General features: G+C 35.2%; 1 protein-coding gene across 1 annotated transcript in view; it reads left to right on the top strand.

Moving 5' to 3' along the window:
* Positions 1 to 252: 252 nt before the first annotated feature.
* BUB1 (BUB1 mitotic checkpoint serine/threonine kinase) overlaps positions 253 to 14,944 on the top strand; it is a 52,452-nt gene continuing 37,760 nt past the window's right edge. Inside the window, exons 1-8 of the mRNA XM_063078746.1 lie at positions 253 to 311; positions 397 to 535; positions 1,393 to 1,589; positions 3,317 to 3,360; positions 4,109 to 4,209; positions 11,914 to 11,966; positions 12,060 to 12,244; positions 13,511 to 13,662. Of these exons, the coding sequence (XP_062934816.1) occupies positions 253 to 311; positions 397 to 535; positions 1,393 to 1,589; positions 3,317 to 3,360; positions 4,109 to 4,209; positions 11,914 to 11,966; positions 12,060 to 12,244; positions 13,511 to 13,662 (930 nt within the window). The remainder of the gene's footprint in view (positions 312 to 396; positions 536 to 1,392; positions 1,590 to 3,316; positions 3,361 to 4,108; positions 4,210 to 11,913; positions 11,967 to 12,059; positions 12,245 to 13,510; positions 13,663 to 14,944) is intronic.

Consider the following 14,944-nt stretch of genomic DNA (forward strand, 5'->3'; position numbering starts at 1 on the left):
CATTGGGGACCAATGAGAGGACAAGGAGGTTCTTGGGGATAGAGCTGGGGACTTACTTTCTTCTGGGAAAACACTGCTTATGAGCTTTCTGACCACTTTTGAGTGAATGCTCTTTTAAATTTTATATAGCATTTGGATTGACGTATAATATTTCCATTTGAAGGTATATAAATTATATATATATAATCATATATCTTTTGTTTTTAGGAATGATTCCTAATATTTCATGTGCACATTTTTTTCTCTTCTAGAATGTTTGAAGCCCACATGCAAAGCTACAAGGGTGATGACCCACTTGGTGAATGGGAAAGGTTAGCATTTGGTTTATTTATTTTTTTCCTTCAAACAAACTATATGCTGCCCTATGGAAAATTAACATTATCTATATTTTTCTAGCTACATGCGGTGGGTAGAAGAGAATTTTCCTGAGAATAAAGAATACTTGACAACTTTATTAGAACATTTAATGAAGGCATTTTTAAATGATAAGAGATACCACAATGACCAAAGATTCATCAATTATTGTTTAAAATTTGTAAGTATACTTTCAGATATATGATCAAATCCCTAATTGTGTTGTACTTTTGCTTTTTTCTCTAGACTTTAAGATCATTTTAGACTGTCTTTATTTTAATTTCTTGTTTCCAGTCATAAGTTTTTAAAAGTTAAATGGCCACAGGTATGTATTTTAGAACCTTTGGCTTCTGTATTGTGGATCAGTGATTTAATTTTAAAACCATCCCCTATGTGTCAAGTCTGTAAGTATTATAACATGAGATAGAGACCATGAAATTAAAAGGTTAATTGGGTGAGGATTGTGTTTGGTGGAGGGAGGATAAGCAGGCACTACCAGGTACTAAGAGGGTTCCTAGGAGTAAATTAAATTCATTGTAATTAAGAAAATTTTAACTCTCAGAAACTAATTTAGTATTAAAAGAAGGCTACCTAGGGTTAGGCTTTAAAAGGTTGTGACTCGTTAGTCTGGAAATAAAGGCTTGGGGACATGAACTATAGTAATAAGATCATGAATGGAGTGTTTGGGGTAAACATGGATTTGTTGATTAAATTACAAACTACTACGATTAGAGGCACCATATGGAACTTGAACAAGCTTAGAATAAGACAGATAAAAGTAATACTTGATGTAATGGGTCATTATAGACCCTGCTATCTTGGGAAATAGTGTGGGTAACAGTGGGGAAATTGAATGTCAAGGAAAAGAATGAGCCTAACTTTTAGGTCTGCCATCAAAGGACCACACCTGCCTTCTCCCTACACTGTACATCCTGAGGCCGCCACAAAGACTGAATGTTGAGGGCTCACTAGACTCTAGGCCAGACCTAGACTAGCAATTCCATTATTCTTATGTCTTTTTGCTTTGGGTTCCTGTAGGCAGAGTACAACAGTGATCTTCATCAGTTTTTTGAGTTTCTGTACAACCATGGAATTGGAACACTGTCATCTCTTCTGTATGTATCCTGGGCGAGTCATCTGGAAGGTCAGGGAGAGCTGCAGCATGCCAGTGCAGTTTTTCGCAGAGGAATTCAAAACCAAGCTGAACCTAAAGATCTACTGCAACAACAATACAGGTAATTTCAAAATAAAACTGCATGTGGAATGCCCTACTTTGAAATGTAATGTTTGCTCTTAAAAATATGGTCATCTATTTGTATCTATTTCCTTCTCATTGTGGAAAATGTGGATAATATAGGATAGCCCAAGAATATTACTGCTAACATTTAGCTGCATTGCCTTTCAGTATCATTTCCTATGCCTATGTGTTTTTGTGTCTAAACTACTTTTAGAGTGGTTATGAAATCTGTTGCAGAGTTGTGTCATAATTTAACCACTCTCCAATTGGACATTTAAGTTGTTTACCACATTTTGATTTTTATAAAGAACAGTATGACAAATAAGTTAATGAATAGTCTTGTTTTTCACAATTTTTAAACTTTTTTTCTGTTATTAAATACACCTCATTTAGGGAATTTTGAAAATTCAAAAAAAACTAAAGAAGCAAAAGAAACCTTTTGGCACTTTTGTTGGCATTTTTTCTCTACTTGTTACAGGATTGCAAGCATGCCTTATGCACACTATGCAACTTTGTGTCAGGTCTTTTTCCTTTATCATAAAAGTATTTTTAATATGCTTTTTATTTTTACTTAGTTCCTCCTGATAGGTTCTCAGAATTGAAACTGTTGAGTGAAAGTGTGTATGAAGAGTTTTAAGGCTTTTGATAAATATAGCCAAACTACCTACTCAAAAGTTATATTAGTTTTTTACTGTTTCCCTCTCATTAGCAGAATTTGAGGCCCATTATCCACTGTACCACTTGTATTTAATATACTCCCATTTAATATACTCCCATTTTTCCAACACTGCTTTAGTGATCATGATTTTTTTAAACTTTACTATGAGAATTTTATAAAAAAGAGAAAAATTAGTATAATGAACCTTCATTTGTCTGTCACCTATTTTTAATAATTATTACCATTTGATTGTATTTTTTTCTATACTGAAGAATTTCAAAGCAAATGCAAAACAGAAAAATATTTTACCCCAAACACTACTGTAAACATCTCTAAAAGCTTGTTTCTTACAGAATCTTATTCCATAATCACACCTAAGAAAATTAACAGTAATTCTTGAATATCATCCACTTTTCAGTTTTTCTCCACCATGTAAAGTGGTTTCTTTTTACCATTGGTTTGTTTGAATTAAGAGCCAAAGAAGGATTACATTCAGTTGTACATATCTTAGTTTCTTTGTAGTATGCACTCTTGCTCACACTGCCCAAAAATGTCAGGCCTGGGAGTTGCATATTACTCGACAGGTAGAGTTGATGTGTAAAGGTACAATGAAATAATATATTTAAGAAGTTCTCACAGAGCACGGACAATGATATATCTGTACTTTGAAGCAGTAGTCTAAGTTTTGTACTTCTTTCTTGCAAACATTATGTTCATTATACTCCAAATTATAAAATACCTAAAGTAGGAGTTCAAATACCCTGTGTTATAACATCTTCAGACTTCGTACATGGAGGAAGAGAGTACATTTGTTAGGTGAATTTGAGAAATACACAAACTAGGCAAAAGGAGGAATTTTTCTAATATAAGTATATTGGATATGAAAATATTTCCAGAATTTTTTTATTTTGAAGCAACTCTAAAGTTCAACTTTACATTCTCTCTTGCCCTCGGTCATTACTAGCTTTTAATAAGCTGTGTGTTGTATTTAGCTTCTACTTTAATATACACATCTATTAAACTGTAAGTTCATAATCTATATTGATGCTTTTTCTACCATCATTTAGGTTATTTCAGGCGCGTCTCACTGAAACCCATTTGCCAGCTCAAGGTAAAATAATGTTTTCTAAAATGCCTAAATTGTTGATAATTTTGTCGCTGATTTGTACTGTTTTTCCCTGCATAAAAAACAAGTCCATCTAGTATGTAATGAAAACCAAATTGTACTGTCTCAGGCAACAGGGAAGAAACTATGATAATAATAATTCTTACTACACAGCCTTGGAGAGCAGGGGCTTTGTCTTAGCACTTTAAAAAGAGCAAACCTGCAAGAGAAGCTTGTTAATTTTGCTGTATTTTTAGGATTTTTAAAAAATACATAAAAACTGCCCAGAATAGAAGACTCTGCACTGCATCTATTCTGAATTGAATCAAATGTGTTTGCCTACCCATGGCTCACTTGGGAGAGTGTGGTGCTAACACCAAGGCCATAGAATCGGATTCCTATATAGAAAAATAAAATGTGCTTAATGCAACTATTTAAGAAATGTACCCATTTTCTTTCTTACATATAAAGATCACATTTCAGCAATAAGCATTGACTATCTTAACCTGTTCAAAATAACTAGTTGGATTTTACATTTCTCTTGGGTACTTCCTTGGGCATTTTGAGTTTATCAGAATATTGTCTCTATAATACCTATTTTATCTAAGAAATGTTTGAGTTACATTTTCTGAGACATTGTGAATGAGTTGATTTATTTCTTATGCTACTTACTAAAAGATCAGGGAAATATATTATGTGTGGTAATTTTATTTAATATGGCTTCACCCTTATTTCATCCTGTTTTCTCTCATAGCTAGAAACTCAGAACCTCTGCACAATGCTCAGATTTTAAACCAAATGACAAGATCAAAATCAAATCCAGGAAATAACTCAGCCTGCGTTTCTAAGAATCAGGTAACAGTGACATTTGCAAGTTGTGTGGAAACTGGGAATGGTATTGAATGACCATCCTGGCTACCGTCTACATCCATTTTATCTTTTCAATTCTTTAACCTTGTCTTCCAGACTAACCTGCATGTCAGCCACCTCCTGTGGCAACTTTCTGGGCCTGTCATCATCTACCACTGTTCACTTGTTGTCTGACCTAGGGAACCTCACCACACAACCTCCTGTCCACACTTCCTCCCCAGCAGCTTCTCTTCTACCAATTTCTCTCCTCCTTTGTTCTGCTGGCTTCTCTTGCATAGGCTCAGGAAATTCCTACCTTGGATTGCACCCACCTGGTTACTTCTGAGCCTATTTAAAAAACTCAGAGCCCCAAATGTTAGTGCCTGTTACCTCAACTAGAGCTCTAATTCTTCCAGGCAACTGAAGACACATTTCCAGTGTCCCAGCTTATTTACTCTTTATGTTTTATGTACCTCTTAATGTTTCCCAGTTCACTCTTTAAAGCCAAATTATAGTGATTGTAAACTTGTTTTCACTCTCTTCAAACTTGGGAACTGGCTACCTCTTAACCTCTCTCTCAGGAGCTGGCAAAAATACTTTTTCAGCAAGACAGCACAAGCTGTCAGATGACATCTGTCAGTTTTCTGCCACCAACCAATAAATGTAATTGCATCCTTCCTTGCCATTCGGTCTGTGCTTGCCTTTCATCCTCAGGCAGATTTCTGCCCTATCTAGATCTCTTTTGCCCTGATGGCTTATCAACATGTAAAAATGCTCAAGTCTTTCTTTCACTCAGCCTAATGATTCCCTGCATCTTTCCCCTTCATAGCACAGTTGCTCTTTCAATGTTCACCAAGGGTCTCTTTGAACGTAAATCCGATGGAAATAAATACCTCTGTTCTTAGTGCACACGGGCAGGTTTTATTAATGTAACACATTCCTAGATATAGAATATGCATTTCTAACTTTGGCAGATAGTGCAAACTGTCCCAATTTACATCCTACATATGCTTGCCTGCCTAATTACTTCCTATTGCCCCAACTGTCTAAGTTTTTAGAAGGTAGAGATGTGTCTTGTTTATGATCATATTTCCCAGATCTAGCTCAGGGCATGACATGTATAAGGTGTTCAATAAATATTTATGTATTTGTTTTTAATTGAAACATAATTCATTCTATATATCTGTGGGGTACAGCATTGAATATCAGTACCTCTGTGCAATACATGATTCTCAAATCGGGATAATTATTATATTTATTATTATACAATGTAATCATTTTTGTGGCCCTTTACCAATTTCTCACTAACTTCCCTCCCCCTCCCCTTTTCCCACCTCTAATGGCCTCAGTTCCATTCTCTTCTTTTGAAAGTTCAACAAAATATTGTGATTGTTGTATCTTTCTTTCTTTTTATATTTATTTATTTATTTATTTTTTGGCTCCCACTTATGAGTGATGGCATGTGGTATTTTTACTGCCTGGCTTATTTCACTTAACATAATTTTCTCTAAGTTCATCTGTGTTGCTGCAAATGGCAGAATTTCATTCCTTTTTAGGGCAAATTAGTATTCCATTGTGTATATATACCACATTTTCCTTATCCATTCATCCCTCAATGGACATTTAATTTGGTTCTGATTCTTAGCTATTGTATATACAGTTGTGATAAACATGGGAGTGCAGGTATCCCTTCTACATGATGGTTTCCTTTTCTTTGGGTGTACACCCAGCAGTGGGATTGCTGGATCATATGGCACTTCTATCTACTTGTCTGAGGAAACTCCATGCTCTTTTTCATAATGGCTATACTAATTTATAGTCCTGCCGACAAGGTATAAGGGTTCCCCTTCCTCCACATCCTCACTAGCATTTGCTATTCTGTCTTTTTGATAATGGACATTCTAACTGAGGTGAGATGATATCTCATGTAGTTTTGATTTGCATTTCCCTGATGCTTAGTGATGTTGAGCATTTTTTCATGTGTCTAAGTATTTTCTCCCATTTTGTAGGTTTCTTTTTGTTCTGCTAACTGTGCAGATGCTTTTTAGTTTGATTTAATCCCATTTGTTTATTTTCCTTTTGTTGCCTGTGCTTTTGGAGCCTTGTTCATAAAGGCTTTGTCCAGTCCTACTTCCTGAAGTGTTTTCCCTATATTTTCTTTTACTAGTTTTATAATTTTGGGTCTCATATTGAGAGAGATTTAATCTATTAAATCTTTAATAGATTAAATCTTTAATCTATTTTGAGTTGATTTTTATACATGGAGAGAGGTACAGGTCTAGTTTCATTCTTCTACAAATATGAATGTCCAGTTTTCCTAGCACCACTTGTGAAAGAGATGGCCCTTTCCCCAATGTATGTTCCTGTTGCCCTTGTCAAATATCAATTGGCTGTAAGTATGTGGGTTGATTTCTGGGTTCTCTGTTCTGTTCCTTTGGTCTGGGGGCCTCTTTTTATGCCAGTACCATGGTGGTGTTTTGGTTACTATAGCTTTGTAGTATAATTTGAAGTCAGGTAGTGTTATGCCTCCAGCTTTATTTTGTTTGGTCAGAACTGCTTTGGCTATTCATAGTCTTTAGTTGTTCTGTATGAATGTTAGGATTGTTTTTTCTGTTCTGTGAAAAATGTCATTGGTATTTGATGGGGATTGTATTGAATATATAGATCACTTTTGGTAGTATGGACATTTTCACAATGTTGATTCTTCCAATCTAAGAGTATGAATGTCTTTTCCATCTTTTTATGTCCTCTTTAATTTCTTTCAGCAGTGATGTGTAGTTCTCGTTGTAGAGATCTTTCACCTCCTTGATTAAATTGGTTCCTAGATGTTTTATTTTTTTAGTGACTGTTGTAAAAGGGGTTGCTTTCTTAATTTCTTTTTGTGCTAGTTTGTGATTGGAGTATAAAAGTGCTACCAGTTTTAGGGTGTTGATTTTGTATCCTGCAACTTTACTGAAATTGTGCATTAGCTCTAAGAGTTTTATTTTGTAGAGTCTTGGTTTTTCTATACATGGGATCATGTCATCTGCAAACAAGGACAATATGACTTCATGTTTTCCAATCTGAAGGCCCTTTATTTATTTCTCTTACCTGATCGCTCTGGCTAGCACTTCTAATACTATGTTAAATAGGAACGGTAAGAGTAGGTGTCCATATTTTGTCCCTGTTCAGGGTGATATTGGCAGTGGGTTTGTCATAAATGACTTTTATTGTGTTGAGATACTTTCCTTCTATACCTAATTTGCTGAGAATGTTTATTATGAAGTGATGTTGAATTTTGTCAAATGCTTTTTCTGCATCTATTGAGATAATCATGGTTTTTGTCCTTGATTTTGTTGTTGTGGTGTATCACGTTTATTGCTTGAGTATGTTGAACCATACTTGCATCCCTAGGATTAATCCCATTTGATTATGGTGTATAATTTTTTTGATGTGTTGCTGTATTCTGTTTGCTAATATTTTTTTGAGGATTTTTGCATGTATGTTCATCAGAGATATTGACTGGTAGTTTTCTTGTTTTGTTTCATCCTTGTCTAGTTTTGGTGTCAAGGTGATGCTGGCCTCATAGAATGAGTTTGGAAATGTGGCCTCTGTCTGAATTTTTTGTAATAGTTTAAATAGAATTGATATTAATTCCTCTTTGAAAGTTTAGTAGAATTCTGCAGTAAAGCCATCTGGTCCTGGGCTTTTCTTTGTTGGGAGACTGCTGATTACCGCTTGAATCTTGTTGATTGTTATTGGTCTCTTCAGGTTTTCTGTGTCTTCTTGGTTCAATCTTGGTAGGTTTTATGTGTCCAAAAATTTATCCATTTCCTTCAGGTTTTCAAATTTGTTGCATATAGTTGTTTATAATAGTCTCTAATGATTCTTTGTATTTCTGTGATATTGGTTGTAATGTCTCCTTTTTCATTTCTGATTTTTGTTATTTGGGTCTTCTCTCTTCTTTTTTTAGTTAGCCTAGCTAATGGTCTGTTTTGTTTATATTCTCAGGAAACCAGCATTTTCTTTCATTGATCTTTTTTATATTGTTTTTTGGGTTCTGCTCTGATATTTTTTTTAATTCAATTTTAATTATATTTATTCTTGTGGGGTACCGTGTGTGGTTTCAATACATGGATATCCTGCACAGTGATTCACTTAGGGTATATAGCATAGTTTTGTCCCCATTAGTTCACTCCTAATCTTGCCATCACCCCTCCCAGCCTCTGGTAACCATTATTCTACTCTTTTTTTTTTTTTTTTTTTTTAATGCACTCAAAGTTTAACATCCTTATTTCAAAAAGAACTCTTAAAAATGAATTAGAAAAATCTAAGCAGAAATTTGGTGAAGGACATGAGCAGATAAGTCACACACCCCAAAGAAACACACATGGTTACTAAGTATATTCTAGGATCTTGTTGGAGGCAAGGGTGGGATTGGCCTGGCCTGTGTCTCATGATCCCAGGCATCCGCTGGTTCCATTGCTGGCCTAGATATGCATGGGGGGAGGATGGTTAAGCTCCATGGTCTCTGTCTCAGGACCCCTGGTCATTAGGCTGGCTCCGTTGCTGGCCTGGATGTGTAGGGGAGGGGCTGAGGCCCACTGCCCCTGTATCTCAGGACCCCTGGGAGGGCATTAGCCTGGCTCCATTGCTGGCCACCAGCAGGGACCTGCTCTGATCTTAATTATTTCTTTCTATCTACTAATTTTGGGATTGGATTGTTCTTGTTTTTCTAGTTCTTTAAGGTGTAGCTTTAGGTTGTTTATTTGAAATCTTTCTATTCTTTTGATGTAAGTGTTTATTGCAGTAAACTTCCATCTTAGTACTGCTTTTGATGTATCCCACGGGTTTGGGTATGATGTATCTTTATTTTGATTAGTTTCAAGAAATTTTTTGATTTCCTGTTTAATTTCTTCTTGGACCCATAGGTCATTCAGGAGCCTGTTGTTTAATTTCCATGTATTTGTATAGTTTCCGGAGTTTTGCTTGTTATTGATTTCTAGTTTTAATCTGTTATGGTCTGAAAAGATACTTGAAATGATTTCATTTTTTAAAATTTGTTGAGACTTGATTTGTGACCTAACATTTGGTCTATCCTTGAGAATGTTCCATGTGCTGATGAGAAGAATGTAAATACTGCAGTTGTTGGATGCAATGTTCTGTAGATACCTGCCAGGTCCAATTGGTCTAAAGTGTAGTTTAAATCCTGTATTTCTCTGTTGATTTGTTGCCTAGATGATCTGTCTAGTGCTGAGAGCAGGGTGTTCAGGTCCCCTAATATTATCATATTGGATTCTATTTCTTTCTTTAGGCCTAGTAGTGTTTGCTTTATATATCTGGGTGTTCTGGTGCTGGGTGCATGTATATTTGTGATTGTTATGTCTTCTTGCTGGATAGATCCCTTTATCATTATTCAGTAGTTTTCTTTGTCTCTTTTTATGGTTTTTGGTTTAAACTCTATTTTATCTGATATAAAAATAGCTACCTCTGCTCATTTTTGGTTTCCTTTTATGTGGTTTATCTTTTTCCATCTCTTCACGTCTTCACTATTAGCCTGTGTGTGTCTTTACAGGTGTGGTGAGTCATTTGAAGACAGCCAATAACTGGGTCTAGCTTTTTAATCCAATCAGTCAGTCTGTGTCTTTTGAGTATGGAATTTAATCCGTTTACATTTAGTGTTGTTATTGAAAGCTATTGTCTTATTGTAGCATTTCACAGATTTTTGTTTAAATGTTTTAAATATATTTTGTTCCTTTCTTCCCCTTTTATTTGTCTTTGATGTTTGTTGGTTTTTTGAGGTCTTAAGATTTAGTTTCTTTCTCTTTTCATTTGCATTTTTGTTCTACCAGTGGGTTTTGTTCTTTTTTATGTATTTGTGGTAATGATTATCATTTTTTGGATTCCAGATGCAGGAGTCTCTTGAGGATTTCTTGCAGGACTGGTATGTGGTGGTGAACTCCCACAGTTTTTGTTTGTCTGAGAAATACTCTACTTCTCTCTCATTTCTGAAGAATAGCCTTACTGGGTATAGTATTTTTGGCTGGCAGTTTTTTTCTTTTAGTATTTTGAATATATCATCCGATTTTCTTTGGCATGCAGAGTTTCTGCTGAGAAGTCTGCTGTTAGTCTGATGGGGGCTCCCTTATAGGTGATTTGATGCTTTTCTCTTGCTGCTTTTAGTATTCTCTCTTTGTCTTTGAGCTTTTCCAGTTTGACTATAATGTTTCTCAGAGAGGATCTTTTTGGGTTAAATCTGTTTGGGCATGTTTGAGCCTCCTGAATCCAAAGGTTCATGTCTCTTCCTATACCTGGGAAGTTTTCTGTTATTGTTTCGTTGAATAGGTTTTCAATAGTTTTCTTTTCTCCTCCCCTCTGGAACACCCATGATTCAGATGTTTTTGTGCTTAAGGTTACCTGTTACCTCTCGTAGATTTTTTTCATTTTTTTACTTTCTCCTTTTATTTGTCCACCTGGATTATTTTGAAAAGACTATCTTTGAGATCAGAAATTCTTTCTTCTTCTGTTTGCACTTACCTGCTGCTTAAGCTCTTGGTTGTGTTTTTTATTTCATTGAATGAATCCTTCAGTTCCAGGAGTTCTTCCACATTCTTTTTTAATCTCTTTGTAAATTTCCTCCTTCACATCCTGGATATTTTTTCTCATTTTATTATGTTGTCTAACTGAGTCATCTCATATCTCATTGAGTTTCCTTAAGATTATTGCTTCAAATTCCTTTTCAGTCATTTTAAGAGTTTCTTGTGCTATGAGATCTGGTACTGGAGAATTACTCTATTCCTTTGGTGATGTCATATTTTCTTGGATTTTCATATTTCTAGTATCTCTACATTGACATCTAGTCATCTGGTAGAGTAGCTGCTAACTTCTGTTACTCTAGAGCGTTCATTGAGGAGAGAGATTTTTTCTTTTTTCAGTTTCCACTGATGACTCTCCTTGTGTCAGTGCAGTTGAGTGGGTGGCAGGCCACCTGCATGATGGCTGTGGCTGCTCCTGTAGCAATGAGCCTCCCTTGCAGTGGCTGTAGTGGACCACTCACATGGAAGTGGTGTTTTTGGCGTTCTCCTACATTCTGCCTGGTGGGGGGTGCTGCCCATGTCTCCTGCCTAGGTCCCCAGGTGTGCTGCTGCTTCCTGCCAGGCAGCGGGTACTGCTCACAGCTCCTGCCTAGGACACTGGGCATGCTCCCGCCTCTGTGAGGCATGGGATGCTGCCTACAGCTCTTGCCTAGTTCCCTGGGCATGCTCCTGTCTTCTGCTGGGACAGAGGGGGCTGCTCATGGTTTCAATAAACATTTGTTTATTGAATGGATGCTAGCATTTGGATCTCCTGAGAGCAGAATAGTACCTGAAGAAAATTTTAGTAATTTTTTTTTTTTTAATGTAGCTATTTGAAATATTATTCCTATGACACTTAGGCACTGTAGCCCAGCTTCTAGACTATGAATTGAAGGGGAATTAATCATTGCCTTTCTCTACCACTGAGTAGAACTTTTTAAAAATCACTTTCTTATTGGATTAAGTTGCAATTCTTGTCATAAGGTCAATGATGCAAGCTAAAGCATCAGATATTAACCACAATTTCAAAGAACATAAATTAACCTACTTGAGATTGCACCCCTTCCTCTTAAATGTTTTCATACTGTTTTGTGAAGTAATTTGCATGGTTTCTTTTCAGATATGTGAATGCTCATGCTTGTTTTCTGTCTTTTAGGGCTCAAAACGTTCTGGAATGATATCTTCAGCTTGTGATAAAGAGTCAAATATGCAAGTACAATCAGTGCATTAATCTATTATTTTGTTCCCTTCAAGATTCACTTCAGTACACTGTTGTAAATAATGTATTTTTCTCCATTGTAGGGAAAAACGGGTTGTCATGATTTCTAAATCAGAATATTCTACGCAGTCATCTCTGGCAGCCAAAGCTGATGTTCAGCAGGTTGTTATGTATTGCAAGGAGAAGCTTATTCGTGGAGAATCAGAATTTTCTTTTGAAGAACTGAGAGCCCAGAAATATAATCAACGGAGAAAGCATGAGCAATGGGGTACTTGCAGTCTTACACTTTGAGTTATTCTTGTCACTTAAAATAATCCTCATCTCTGAGTAATTACATTTTTGATGAAATAATTGACTGCTGAAAGACTCTGCAAAAAGTCTCCAGATCATTCTATCAGAAGCCTAGGAATCTTTGTTGAACCCTATTGTAACAGCCACATTTGTCCAAGGACTAAATCGATGTCTTGACAGCAAAGCTCATAGTTGAAAGAGCACAAAAGTATATGTCCACACCAGTGTTACCTTACCTTTAGTGAAATAGATATTTTTAAAGTTTTCAATATTATCTGTATGGATTTGAACGTCTATATATAGTAACTCTAAGCCTCCAGGTCAGTTATTTGTATTGTGAAATGATTAAGTTAGTAACTGAAGTTCAGAAGAGACTTTCTAAGATCTGTACCTACTACAAATAAATTATTCAGAAGGCGTCCTCTGATCAAAGTGCCATGTTATTTATGGTTATATAGTGGATCAAGTTTTGTTCCTCACAGGGAAAACCTTGTGCCTTGACACCAATATTTGCACTTGGCTTTGCTGTAACAACATGGACTTTAGAGAGGAAAATGAACCTTTGTTCCGCTCAGGGCTTTTATACCATCTAAAGAGGTATACATACCATAGCCATCCCAAGGGCCTTTCTTTTTTATTTATTTTTCATATTTGGTCACCAACAGAAAGAATGATCAGTTGATATTCATGGAGGACCTATTTTGTACCAGGCATAGATGCATTTTTCTTTCAAATGCCATGACCTCAAGTCTCAAGCCAGACCCTTGGATTTGTCTATGGTATGGCATGTTAACCACTTATTAGAAGTGACATTGACTACAGTGTGCTTGATGGCCTGACCCTTTAGTGTATTTCATTTTATTTTTTCTTAAAAAATACCTAGAAATTGATATCTTTTAAAAACTGAAATGAAAAATCATTTTCAAATAATTTGTACAGTTGTGATTGTTTTACAAGTGTTTAATATTATAATGTGCCATTATCAAATATTATTGATCAACATGTAATTTTTTTTTTTGCTAATTTACATGCCCTGAACCTAATAGTAACCATACTGAGGGCAGGTCAGAATTATAATTAAAAGGTAATACAAATTTCAGTTCTAAAACCTAATAAACATGGAAGAGACTAATAAAAAAAAATTGCCATCCTAAATTACAAACTTTTATTCATTTTGCATGTATTCTTCCGATGGCCTGAATTTAAGCTTTGCATGCAAACCTTTTTCTTACCTTTACAATAGTAAATGAAGACAGACATTACATGAAAAGAAAAGAAGCAAATGCTTTTGAAGAACAACTATTAAAACAGAAAATGGATGAACTTCATAAGAAGTTGCATCAAGTGGTGGAGACATCCCATGAGAATCTGCTTGCTTTCCATGAAAGGTCTGAGGTATGTACATGCTCTTCACTGAATGGTCCCATGCCCAGCAACAGTAATCACAGTGTTGATTTGTTCCTTTCTATGCCCTAGTTCTAGGGTTAATTCTGATGTTAATTTAGCTAGTAACTTTCAAATTTTAAAATAATTTGACACAGAAAGATGTTAAAAATGTAGAATGAGAAAAGGATGTTGTAGAACAGAATGGGTAGTTTTACATATGCTTCATATATGTGTGTGTCTACATGTTTATATTCATGTATTAGTATATATAGTCCTTTCTCTGGTTTTTGCACAATGACTGTATTATATAATGAGAATTTGCATGTAGTACTTTCATTAATTTGTCAATAGATTTATTTTCTGTTTGCCATTATTTTATGTTGGAAGAGGAGAGAGGTGGTGAGTGTGCTAGAGTCACAAATAGTTCCTTAAAATTATTAACAAATGGAGGAGATTGGGAATAAATTAATTCAAGCTACATAATGGTTGCTTAATCTTTCACATAGTATATGTCTCTCTATGACATAGGACAACATGAAGATAAAACGCCTTATTTCCTTACATATTTTGAAAATTATAAAAATACATGACTATATGTTGGTTTAAAACAATTGAATGCAAGACATGTATGTATATATGTATATATGTATGTGTACATATATATATATACAAGCATATTAAACAAATGCTTTTCTTTGCTAACTGCTGTAGTTTGTATTTTCCCAGACCTTTGTGTGAATGAACACAATAAATATGAATACAATTGAAGTTTCTGCATAAATAAGACTTATTTTCTGCTTTTTCTCCCTAACACATCTTACAGATCTTTCACTGTAATTGCATAGAAATCTAATTCATTCTACTTGCATCAGTCTTCTTTCATACAGTAGAGAAAGGCCTGTGTCCTGTAGAAACTGTTAAAAATCATGCTGCATTGAGCATTCTTGCACTCCTACATATGAGATTATTTTTTCTAGAAAAGATAGAATTAGAATTGCTGCCTTTGAAGTTTATGCACCTAAAATACTATCAATCTGCCCTCTTAAAATTTACCATTGTACACTCACATTAATAGTGTATAAAGGTACCCATTTCTTGCATATATGCAGCTTACATTAGCTATACTAAATATTTTTAACCACCTGGTGTGGTTTTTTTTAATTACAGGTGGATTTGGACTTTTTTTTGGATACATTTAATGGCTATTTGTCCTTTTTTCTTTAAATTGACTTTGATGGATTTGTCCATTTTTCTATTGGGTTGTTTAATTTTTTTGTTATATATTTGGATT

This window comes from Cynocephalus volans, chromosome 14 (assembly GCF_027409185.1).
Source record: "Cynocephalus volans isolate mCynVol1 chromosome 14, mCynVol1.pri, whole genome shotgun sequence".
Taxonomy (NCBI): domain Eukaryota; kingdom Metazoa; phylum Chordata; class Mammalia; order Dermoptera; family Cynocephalidae; genus Cynocephalus; species Cynocephalus volans.